The sequence below is a fragment of the Cyrtonyx montezumae genome, unplaced genomic scaffold (assembly GCF_038088225.1).
Source record: "Cyrtonyx montezumae isolate F1298 unplaced genomic scaffold, pur_monq_1.0 scaffold_9, whole genome shotgun sequence".
NCBI classification, from domain to species: Eukaryota; Metazoa; Chordata; class Aves; order Galliformes; family Odontophoridae; genus Cyrtonyx; species Cyrtonyx montezumae.
The window spans coordinates 4,354,833-4,366,285 of record NW_027072100.1 but is presented as its reverse complement, the minus strand read 5'-3'; the positions used below and the strand labels follow the sequence as shown (position 1 = coordinate 4,366,285).

General features: G+C 49.0%; 2 protein-coding genes across 2 annotated transcripts; both read right to left on the bottom strand.

Annotated features, from left to right (window-relative positions):
• Window positions 1-1,239: 1,239 nt before the first annotated feature.
• LOC136060259 (protein FAM83D-B-like) lies at window positions 1,240-3,626 on the bottom strand. Its single transcript, XM_065754641.1, has 4 exons — window positions 3,177-3,626; window positions 2,834-3,001; window positions 2,153-2,277; window positions 1,240-1,955 (listed from the first exon to the last, which is right to left on the bottom strand). The coding sequence occupies exons 1-4, from the start codon at window positions 3,615-3,617 to the stop codon at window positions 1,565-1,567; spliced, it is 1,125 nt and encodes a 374-aa protein (XP_065610713.1). The 5' UTR covers window positions 3,618-3,626; the 3' UTR covers window positions 1,240-1,564.
• Window positions 3,627-5,363: 1,737 nt separating this feature from the next.
• LOC136059947 (protein FAM83D-B-like) lies at window positions 5,364-9,987 on the bottom strand. The gene is made up of 4 exons (XM_065754131.1): window positions 9,506-9,987; window positions 7,600-7,767; window positions 6,599-6,723; window positions 5,364-6,252 (listed from the first exon to the last, which is right to left on the bottom strand). Exons 1-4 carry the CDS (start codon window positions 9,944-9,946, stop codon window positions 5,364-5,366), a joined length of 1,623 nt encoding a protein of 540 aa, XP_065610203.1. The 5' UTR covers window positions 9,947-9,987.
• Window positions 9,988-11,453: the final 1,466 nt, after the last annotated feature.

Here is an 11,453-nt window from a genome sequence, read left to right as displayed (position 1 = left end):
AACCGGAAGAGCCAAGCACACGTGACTCAGCGCGCGTTATGGCGCTGCCGGCCGTGCTGGGGATGTGACAGCGTTAGCGTCTCGCCGCCGTGTGCCGTTAATTAGTAATGCTAATTGCTTCCCTACCCACCGTGAATGGCGCCACCACGCTAGCGGTGTCAAAAAATTGCGCTTAAATGTAGTCGCATTTTATATTCTTTGTAAGTCTCGTTCTCCCGGAGCCCCTGGGCACGCACGCACACACACACACACACACACACACAGTCACCGTGAAAGCAAGATCACACCAACACCGGTTTGCATAGAGTACAAAATTGTCTTTTTGAAGGTATTTATGGAAAATGAAGTCTGAAATAAGAATAAAAATGCATATGTAAAATTTATTTATTTACAGCAGGATAAAAGTTAACACTGTTAAACTGATGAACATTTACAAATCAGGAATCAGAACTATTACACTGCCACGTTTGTAAGCAGAGAAGACATTTATTATATCCTAAGCAGTCTGTTGGCACAAGGCATTGGAGGAAATCCCATTTCTCTAAGATCCACATGTCCAATTCGATATTCTGGTGTTTAGCACAGATCTGTATGACATTCCCCAGCTAAGTTTACAGTTCCCCTCAGAGGCCCAGAATCCACAAGCGCACGTGTACCCAAGATTTCTGCTGCAGCAGAGCCCCAAGTACAACTAGGGGAAATGGTTCTGACTTCTCAAGGTCACCTGTCAGGTGGAAGTAAAGCTTTTTAGAATTAGAAGCATCTTCACAGATTTCATATCTACTCAGCTTTTCCTGTAAGATCAGGCAGCAGTAGTAACCATAATATGCACAATGCAGAAAAAAAAAAAGTCTTACTTGGCTTTGCTACTAAGGTTCTTAGTGATATAGCCCCTACTGCAGGCGTTTAGAATGTGTTTATTGTGATGGTCACAATCCAAGTGATCTCATCAGTAAAAAGATAATCTGAAATTAAATCATGGCAAAAACATGTTAACCTGATACATGACTTGTTCTGCCTAGCTGCTCAGCTTCGTGTGAACAGCATGTAACACCTGAGGACCAGAAGCTGGGTATGATCTAGTTTCTCCTGTCCGTTTCTGCATCATGGAACTGTTTGTGGAATACAGAACTGAGCACAGACTCATTTCAGAGCCATACAGCAGTCCTGCCATTCATCTTTAGAATCTTACACAATGTATTCTTAAAGGAATCTATGTATAGAAAATGAGGTCTGAGATGTTGCCCACTCATTACGTTAAAACAATCAAAAACAGATTGAAAAAACTGACAGAAGAGCAGAAGTCAGTAATAGCTTCTCAGGTATTGAAGACCTTTGTTTTGTTTTTCAAAAGCACTTCTGCACTAAGACAATACCATAACTGTATCTGCTGATTGATATTGCAGAGGTGCTCAACTGAAATCACAATTCCAGTGTTTCTTTCCCTCAGCTTGAGGTTGGTCTCCCAGCTGCTTGCACAGGCAATACTGTAGGGCAGTACAGGACACGGAGCACGGGACATGGTTTCTGAGGCTTTGTGTCTTGCTCTGAGTGAACGTGCAGTTCATCTCTCTATGATCCAGTGTGGCCTCATAACTAGAGAGCCATTCCTCTTAGTCAGTGGTGGAGAAACATGCATCACATTACTTGACACATAGACTGCCTCCCTTGAGGCATGCATCCAGTTTCGCTTCCTTTTTAGATTTCCTACAAATGCCCTAAGATACAAAAACTCCATTCTCAGAAAGTTTTCCCTGGCTAAGTCTCTAGAAGCCACTGTAATCCTGACCAGCTCATCAAACACTTTATTCTTCTTGCTGTCAGAGAATTCTTGGAGGTCGACAGGCTTTGATCGTGCATAAAGAGTCCGAAATTCCTGGTCAAAGTGTTCAACTGCAGGGCCCGACAGGATCAAAATGTTACTGCTGTTCAGCTTCCCATCCATCCATGTAAAACTAGCAAAAGACAAAGAAAGTTCCAAGTTAATTCAAGATAATAATAGATATCCAAGCACTAACTGAAAGTTCTCATAGCAGTGTGCCATATTTTAAGGCCAAATGTGACAAGCAATGTGCTAGCAATGAAAACTATTTTTAAATGTTCCTATTTTCTCTTTCAAGAAATCATACAAAGGGGGAAAAATGACACTTACCTGTAGGAACCTGTTGTCACTCTAATGCCATCAATTAACATGAACTTTTCATGGACTTTTCCAACAATTTTGGCACCTGACCTTGTGTAGTACGTGCTCCCAGTGATATTTCGAACTCTCATCAACTGTGAAAAAGAGAGATAAGGAAAGCAATATGTGAATTTCAAAGCTCAACGATTATACTTAAGGAAGTAACACATGACAGTAAAGATCAATGATGAACTAGCGAAGTTTTGGCTTAGCCTACAAAGATAAAGTACACCAAGGGTCATGTCTGTAGGCTGGAGGTGCAGAATGTGGCTGTTAAAACTGCTGTCTAATCTCAGAGGGACTCAAACTCCAGAGAATGTCGGGAACATGCTTCCCATCAGCCTCCAAAGTCTCAGCAAGCCTGAGCGATTGTACTCATCCTTTCACAAACTGGACATTCCCCCACTTCATATTCTTGAATACTCTGTTAACATTTGTGCTCAGAGGGCCGCTGTGACAGCCTCTGATAAGGATTTCTGCTTTTCTATTAACTACCCTCTTCTGCAAGGAAGGTTAACTCTCATACAAAAGAACTAGAGATAAAACTGATTTTAAGTTGTGGCAGCAGGCAAAATAGTTCTTCTAATAGCTCAAAGATGACAGTTATTAATAGAACTGTGTTTCTGAACCTACAAGTATTACAAGGCTTACCTTCTCCTGCTCAAGATCAACTCCTAGATCCCTGCACATTTTCAGAAAGTGGGAAAACGAAGCCTGATCTAGAAGGATATATGCTTTGACTTGCCGCTGGCTACAAGCCTCCAAGAGGTCTCTGAAGATATCGGTATCTGTGAAGGAATCCATAACCAGGGCAATCATCTGCAACAAGTTTCAGAGGAAATCATCAGGCTGTTTCCACAGTAACCCAAGGGAGATCTGAGGAACGCGACTTTCAGTTTAAATACTCCTCCACCTCCCACATCCCTTTGCTCCCTCCTGGCGTTTGACGACCCTCAAAGGCCCGAAACGTTCCCACGTCGGCGCGCACACCCACCTGCCGCGCGGAGCGGATCTGCCGCCGCACCGCCTCCTTGCAGCCGTACAGGCTGTCCCCGGCGCCCGGCTGGAAGTGCGCCTCCACCCGCGTCAGCCCGCGGAACGCGCCGCCGCCGAAGCCCGGCCAGCCCAGCTCCAGCGCCGGCGGCTCCGCGTCCGAGCGCTCGGGGAAGTAGGTGAGCGACGACGCGTCCGGCGAGGCCTCGGCCGCCTCCTCCTCGGCCGCGGCGGGCGGCACGGCGCCCCGCGCGATGGCCCGCACCTCGGGCTCCGACAGGAAGGGCGGCAGCCGCTCCCGCCGCAGGAAGGCCCGCAGCGCCTCGGGGCCGCCCGCCACCAGCTCCTCCAGCGCCAGCCGCTGCGCTTCGCTGTACGGCCCGGGCGGCCGCGGCGGCCATCGCCCGGCGCCCTCCTCCAGGCACTGCGACGCGTTGGCCATGGCGCGCCCGGCCGCCGCTGCGCCGTTACCACAGCGCGTTTATAGCGGGCGGCCGCTCCCCGCCTCCCGCCGCGCCCCGCTGGGAGCAGCCCGGGACTCGAGCGCCGAGAGCTCCCTCAGGGCCGCTCCCGGCAGAGGGCTGCGGCGCGTAAATAAAAGACGGCTCAGAAAGCTGCAGGCGCTCCTGGCGAGGTGAATTTATTTGTGAGCGGTACGTCGCTCCTAGAAGTACCGAATCAATCCTGCAGTGCAACAAAGCTGAGTACACAGAGGTCTTGGAGTTCATTACATTCAGACGCTGCACCATGCCAGCTCTTTAACGGCTCCGAGGACGGCTTACAGCTGTCCCAGCACGGGGGAATGGGTGGATGCTGTGGCACAGCCTTCTGCAGCAGCCTGAAATGCCACGGCTGATGGGATAAAGTGTGTCTGCCTACACTTCCATTGCAGCCCTGCTGTTCTGGGTGCTCTCGTAGTCTTCATTTCTTCTTAGGGAAATGAATCTGACAGCTGAAATGTGCCATCTACTGGACGGATACAGCCATAAAGAAGAAGGAAATTCCTCATCCAGGCCGATTTCACTGCAGAACTCGGTCTGGTTAGTCACAACATGCTGGAGCACAGATCTAAACAGCCTCAGAGCTGATCCACCAAGCACAGACACACTCAGACTGCTGCAGACATTCAGTCAGTGGCTCTGCAAAGTGACCTGACCTCCACCCACACAGTGTGTTGAAGGTATTATCAAAACTGGAATGGTTCTCAGGTTACCCAAACCAAATTATTAGTGGATAAAATACAGAGCAGGAAACACTTCAGAAAGAACAGTTTAAATAGAAAAAAAAAAACCCTAAAAATAATTATTTGTAAAATAACCACAGCAAACAACCTAGAATAAATCTGTGGTGCATTCGAGCAGATGCTTTGTGGCGTGTCCTCAGGGATCACCTCGCCTCCAGCCTGACTCCAGGGAGTTACAGGCCTCCTACCAGAACTAAGACAGCTGTCCCAGTTTCAGCTAAGACAGAGTTGATGCTCACAGTGGCTGGTGTGAAGCTACGTTTTGGTTTAAGAGAAAAACATTAATGAGTGTAACGTCATGTGTTATCACGTACACGTGATTAGATGTGTCTATATAAGGACTGTCCTCTTATGCCCAATTGAAGAGCTGGTTAGATCAGAACCTACAACTGTTCCAACAGACCTTCCACAACTTCAGAAAACGTTTTAATCCTTCACTGAAGTGAATAGGAATTTAGGTTTGACTCTGCAAGTGATCTTCTCTCATTCTGAGCATGTCATGGAAATAAACCCCACTATTAGAAAGGGAACATAAGTGTGAGTAGCGTCATTCTGAGCAAGATCTGACTCAGATTTTTCCAAGTTTATAGAACTAAAATCCAGAGCAATTCTAAAAAAGAAAACTTAAATGCTTTCTAAGTCAAACAATCCAGAAGTACAATGAACCAACACCAGCAGTGCATATAAGGGGAACAGGCAGGTGGCTACAGTACACACGAAAAACCTCTTATTTCCCAAGTTTCATAGTATGAAACTAAGATCTGGAAAGCGATGTGCACATGTATTAACAAAAGTACTAGAAGGAATTAGAGGAATCAATCAGCAGATATAAAGTGATTGCATTTTGTGACCAGAGCTTTTGTGCTCTGCATTCAGTGCAGCAGTCATTTATCCAAGGAGTGAAGCACCTGGGAGGCTGTGCAGGCTGGCACTGATGTCCCACCCCTACTTCAGGTTGTACCTTCCCCTGTAGTGGTTCATGTAGCTTTCAGGCACGTGTCTCCTCCAGGACAGGATATCCACCACGTGGCTAAGCTTTGATCTGATGGTGGAGTAGTGGAATTGCCTCTCCTTGTGCAGTTTTTGGAAGTACTCTGCCCTGTGAACGCTAGGGTATTCAAAGGACCGGAGGGAAGAGAGAGAGGTGGTAGAGCTTGTGCGAGACAGCTGGGACGACGATGAAGATAGCGATCGCAGACTGGAATTGGATGAGAACTTTACAGGTGGCAAGGATTCTTCTCTGGAAAGCTTCCTGTGAAGCAGGGGGGTTTCCACATACTCATCTTCCCTGGTCTGTGTCGCTGCAGCCTTCAGCAGAACTGAAGTCTGAGTCCCAGCCATTCTTGTAGCAACTGAAGTTTGAGTGTCAGCTTCTTCTGTTAAAACATTGGTCTGCATGCCAACATCGCACACGGCCACTGCAGGCTGCTCCTCCCACGAGCCAGTTTGAGTCGATGCATTCTTTCGTCCCACTATGGCCTCCAGATCGCTGAGCCACTCCTCCTCACTGATATACGAACGTCCCAGGTTACAAGGTTGGCCTCCAGGAGCATCCCCAGCCACATCTACATCTTTGAACAGTTTTTTTGGAGTGCTAGACAACCTGGCAAATTCTGCCCTCAAATTGCTCTCCACAGTGTATTCTTTAGAGGACTCTATTCTTTTCTCCAGGTGATCAAATATACTGCTGTTCCCACAGCTTGATTGACATTCAGGATTGATAGGGCTTGACTGGGCATAAAGAATTCTAAACTCCAAGTCAAAGTGTTCAACCACTTGACCTGACAACAGCAGCAAGTTACTGCTGTTCAGCTTCCCATCGGTCCACGTGAAACTGTTGAAAACAAACCAAGATTCACAATTAAACTCCAGTGCACTTCAACACATAGTTACAGACAGCGAGGCTTAGCCTAGAAGTGTTGTGCATAGGGAAGGTATAAACTTGATCAACCATTCACTCGCTCCTTCAGGAAGACCCCTGCACAGCCACAGCCAGGCTCTTTGCTAGTGGCAAGACGTGCAATGCAATCATTGTCCAAAGGTGTCTCCTGCTCTGTTAGTCCCACACAGATAGCCCACTTCTTATTTATTAACAAGCAAACAGATTTAACACATCCTTCTTGCAGAACACCCCCTGCCTTTTTTAGCATCATTAAGCACTAACGGATCCCAATACTTGCCTGTAGGAGCCCGTTGTCACTCTGATGCCATCGATCAACATGAATTTTTCATGGACTTTCCCAATAATTTTGGCACCTGATCTCGTGTAGTAGATATTCCCAGTGAGAGTTCGAACCCTCAACATCTGTTCAAAAAATAAATAAATAAATAAAAGGGGGAAAAAATAGCATAAAATTTAAGTTTACTTCCAAAAACTTGGATTATTAATTCTGCATAAAAGCAATGACTCGTGGTGGAACATAGGAATGAAAGAAGCTTCCTCAAATTGGCCTGCAACTAGAGTCTTCCTGGTTCCATAGTCCTAAATTCCTATTAGATCAGAAAAGGCTGTAGAGTCAGCCTGGAGAGAACAGGCAGCTCCAGATAATTACTGCCCACAAAGCAAGGAGTGCCTCCCAACCAGAGAAACCCTCACTTGGGTCAGCGTAAGCCAGGACATAACACAATCATGTCAGCTTACATTCAGAGGAATTCAGTATGCTACCTTGGTCACATCTTCCAAACCCAGAAGATAAAAGCGTTCCCAAAGCCACACCAGCCTCGAGCTTCCAGTTTAGTTTCCTTAAGAGTTATTTGCCTTAAAAAGCAGTTCCTTGAGCCAAAGAATAAAGGTACTTAGATCTTGTAAAATGAAATGCTTGGAAATAGCCACTTCTTCAGCAGGAATCAGAGGGATCCACCCAGCACTCTGGGGAGCTGCACAGCATGGCTGTCATTCCTACCTGCAGGCATGCGAGGTTGAAGGAAGTGTGAAGAGGGGAAGCATGACTTTTCTGCATAGTTTTCAATGAGTGTGTGAGAAATTTCACCCCTTGGGTTAGAGAGTGTACTGAAACCATCCAAAATGAGCCTTAACCTTCTGCACCCTCTTATTTCAGCATCCAAACAGGGTGCTTCAGACTTTTAGGGAAGCAGAAAGGTGTCTCTGATGTACAAAACCAAAGCAGTACCTCAAGAAGAAAAAACAAAACACCTCCACTCCGCCACATTCAGTACTCACACTCTCCTTCTCAGGACAGACACCCAAGTTCTTGCACATTTCCAAGAAATAGGGTAGAAAGTCCTGGTCAAGAAGGATATAGACAGGGACTTGGCGCTTGCTGTAAGCATTCTGGAGGTCACTGAAGATATCAATGTCTGTGAAGGAGTCCATAACAAGGGCAATCACCTGTAAAGAGAGGCAGCAATGCTTGTTCAAGAGCTTTAATTTACACAAGACAGAAGTAGCTCACGCATCCTGCACAGCTGAACATCTACAAACAATCTCTGTTTTCTCTTCAGGCCACACTGATAGAAAGGCAGCACTGTCCCTATACAAATTACCAAGACAACATAGTCGGCAGAACACATCTCGTAAGAGCCCGGGAAGAGTGCATTCTGGGTTTCCATCCAACACCTTCACAAAAAAGCCACCCATCCACTCACAAGCAGATGCAAATTTGCCATGAGAGTTCTTCTGAACAGGCAAGTCCAGAGATGGAAAGATTCAGCGGGCCACAGACAAAACGTTCTTACGTTTACAAACAGTCTCTCCATTCAGAGCAACACTGCACACCATTTCCCAGAATCCCAGCCCTTTAAACCTGGCAATGCACAGCTGCATGGGTACAGACACGAAGATTTGGCTTCATGCCTTTCTACTGTCCCAGCAGACATGCACCAACAGCTGTTGCACGTACCTGCCAGTATCAGCTCGCCTGGCACACACCCATTGCTGCACAACAAGGCACAGGCACACAGTGTGGCTGCTTTGTGTGTGGCACTGCCTGTGCTCAGAGGAAACGCTTCCCACAGGAACAGACTCAGCTCTGCATTCCCACCTGAGCCCCACTCCTTAGGGTTTGGCTCTAAGCAGGTGATTTCTCAGTTATAAAACTCAGGATGCATTTCTAGATGAAGTCAGCTATGCTTGGGCTCCTCAGAGAGGTGGTGGAGTCTCCTCCTCTGGAGACGTTCAAGACCCACCTGGACACCTACCTGTGCAACCTGGGTTGGGAGCTGCTTTGGCAGGGGGTTGGACTCAATGATCTCTGGAGGCCCCTTCCAACGCATACAGTTCTGTGATTCTCATGTATCACCTCCAGGCTTCTCCTCTGTCACTTCTCTAAGTGCCAGATGGAGAAAATTAAAGCATTGTTGATGAGATTAGGTGAATAAGAAATTAACCCCTGAAAACAGAACAATAGGAAGACAGTTCTTTGGAAATGCTGCTGCCTTCAAATGGCTGCTCAGTTAGCAGCGAGAACTAATCCCAGTATTAGCACCTGAAAAAGATATAAAGCTGTACTCAAAGTATACAATAGTTACAGGAGGTAGAGAAAACCCTCTGGGCTCTTCCAGATGCAGGCAGCAACTGCACCCACATCAGCCACAGAACAGCCTAAGCTAGAAGGGATCCTCGTGGATCGTGGAGTCCAACCCACGGCTGCTCACAGCACCTCCCAAATCCAAACCCTATGGCTGAGGGCGGCGTCCCTGTACTCTACGAGCTCTGGCAGCTCAGGGCTGTGCACACTGCCGTCCAGAGCAGAACCTTCCCATGATACGTCTGATGTCCCAGCTCCACACCTTTCCCTGGGCTAGTCACCAGGGAGAGGTCAGTCCCGAAGCTGAGAAGGAACTCAGCACCGTCTGAAATTTCCTACTCCTCGCATAGGATGCGGACATGACCAAACAGTACACCAGACAGCATTAATTTCCAGAGGTCTCTGTTCTTCACGCACCAAAGCGTTTCCCAGGCCAACTCCTGGCGGCAAGGAGAGCAGCGTGCCCGGCTGCTGCCTTAGCGCGGGATGCTCCGAGCAACAGCGCGACAAAGAGCAGCTCTCGGGCAACCATCCGCCACGTGGGGCGGTGTGCCGACCCTCAAAGGCCCGAAACGTTCCCACGTCGGCGCGCACACCCACCTGCCGCGCGGAGCGGATCTGCCGCCGCACCGCCTCCTTGCAGCCGTACAGGCTGTCCCCGGCGCCCGGCTGGAAGTGCGCCTCCACCCGCGTCAGCCCGCGGAACGCGCCGCCGCCGAAGCCCGGCCAGCCCAGCTCCAGCGCCGGCGGCTCCGCGTCCGAGCGCTCGGGGAAGTAGGTGAGCGACGACGCGTCCGGCGAGGCCTCGGCCGCCTCCTCCTCGGCCGCGGCGGGCGGCACGGCGCCCCGCGCGATGGCCCGCACCTCGGGCTCCGACAGGAAGGGCGGCAGCCGCTCCCGCCGCAGGAAGGCCCGCAGCGCCTCGGGGCCGCCCGCCACCAGCTCCTCCAGCGCCAGCCGCTGCGCCTCGCTGTACGGCCCGGGCGGCCGCGGCGACCATCGCCCGGCGCCCTCCTCCAGGCACTGCGACGCGTTGGCCATGGCACACCCTGCCGCCGCTGCGCCGTTACCACAGCGCCTTTATAGCGCCTTTGAATCCAAACGGCGCCGCGCGACGCCGCCACTGGGGGAGCCGCGCTCCGCCCCCCGACGCCATTGGCTATCTGCCCCTCTCCGCCCCGCCGCCATTGGCTGTCTGTCCCTCTCCGCCCCGCCCCCACTGGCTGCCCGCCCCGCCCCACCCGCTGTCAGCTTCCCGCCGCTAGGAAGCTGAGAAGAACCGGCGGTATTTTCTTGTGTTATTAAAAGAAATTTAATATATATATATATATTTCTTTTTTAAATTAAAAAAAATTCAATCTCTCTATTAAAGACGCAGGTCAGGTGCTAATACTGTCAGACATACCCTTTTGGCATGAGTTTTACATAAAATTTTAAAGATCTTCTGCGTTCTCAACACGTTAAGAAACCACCTCTTCGTACTTACACAAACAACGTCAGTCCCATACAATATCAAATATCCCTTAAAAAAAAAAAAACAGTTTTAAATATATTAGACTCTGATTGCCAAAATGCCATTTTATACACAAAGCTGCTAATACAATATACAGTCCTTACAGTATTTTTCTCCACATTAAATACAGCAGGCCAGGCGGGCTCTGTGCGCTTCCCAGCAGCGGATGGGCTGAGGTTGCTGTGGAAGGCGTGCTGCCCTGCCGGGCTGCTTCTGTGCTGCTGTCAAACCCGTATGTCCGTCCCACTGATGAGTGTGTTGGTGGAGGTCGGCACACACTGCTTCTGCAGTTGGGATACATCATGATATTCTGGGTCAGACGTGGCCTGAAGAGCACAGCGGTTCCCAGACTGAAGCCCAGCGCCCGCTTGGCCTGATGAACACAGCTGGAGAGCAACCAATTCTGTTGTACGACCACAGACCAAACGAAACTGCAGATATGAACTGCACTCCGAGCACGTGCTGGATTCTGCCTGGGGAGAGCTGCTATACTGAAAGAGGTCAAAAAGATTTGTTAAGTTATCCTGATCATTTCTGTTCTGTACATTATAAAGGGAAACAGTGATCGTGGGAGAACCGAATAAACAAAAGCTTCAATATCTGGCATGCTCTGAACTGCTTTCCTTTGCAATAGCGAACAGCACAGCCACCACAAGCATTCCAGAGACCAACAACAGAGTCATTTCAGCAAGTATAAGGCACAGAAATACCCGGACACAGGGAGGACACCTCCCAGCAGATGCACGCCAGTTAATCCATGGCTCACCACAGAGCAGTGCTGTTGCTTTCTCAGTTAAGTTATTCCTATTTCAGGGTGCTGCCCACTGTGTTTCAGTGTGCAAGATTTGGGTAACCAGAGGTCCAAGATTGAAGTAAAAGCACAGGGAACAAATGTCATAAAGCCAGTTGGGAGACCAGAAGTGCTTTCATCTGCAACCCCATGAAATAAGACCGTGCTCAGTGCACCAGAGAATTCATTACCTCTGCCACGGGTTGCATCGAATTGTTATTGCTGCTGCCCTGCCATGCCCTGCT

Excerpts from the sequence above, each read along its gene's own strand:
- LOC136059947 (XM_065754131.1), bottom strand. The coding sequence starts at position 9,946 with ATGGCCAACGCGTCGCAGTGCCTGGAGGAGGGCGCCGGGCGATGGTCG. Across the intron at positions 6,724-7,599 it reads TCTGTCCTGAGAAGGAGAGT|ATGTTGAGGGTTCGAACTCT; the intron begins GTGAGTACTGAA and ends TTTTTTGAACAG. Across the intron at positions 6,253-6,598 it reads GTGACAACGGGCTCCTACAG|TTTCACGTGGACCGATGGGA; the intron begins GCAAGTATTGGG and ends TGTTTTCAACAG.
- LOC136060259 (XM_065754641.1), bottom strand. The coding sequence starts at position 3,617 with ATGGCCAACGCGTCGCAGTGCCTGGAGGAGGGCGCCGGGCGATGGCCG. Across the intron at positions 3,002-3,176 it reads AGATCCGCTCCGCGCGGCAG|ATGATTGCCCTGGTTATGGA; the intron begins GTGGGTGTGCGC and ends AACTTGTTGCAG. Across the intron at positions 1,956-2,152 it reads GTGACAACAGGTTCCTACAG|TTTTACATGGATGGATGGGA; the intron begins GTAAGTGTCATT and ends GTCTTTTGCTAG.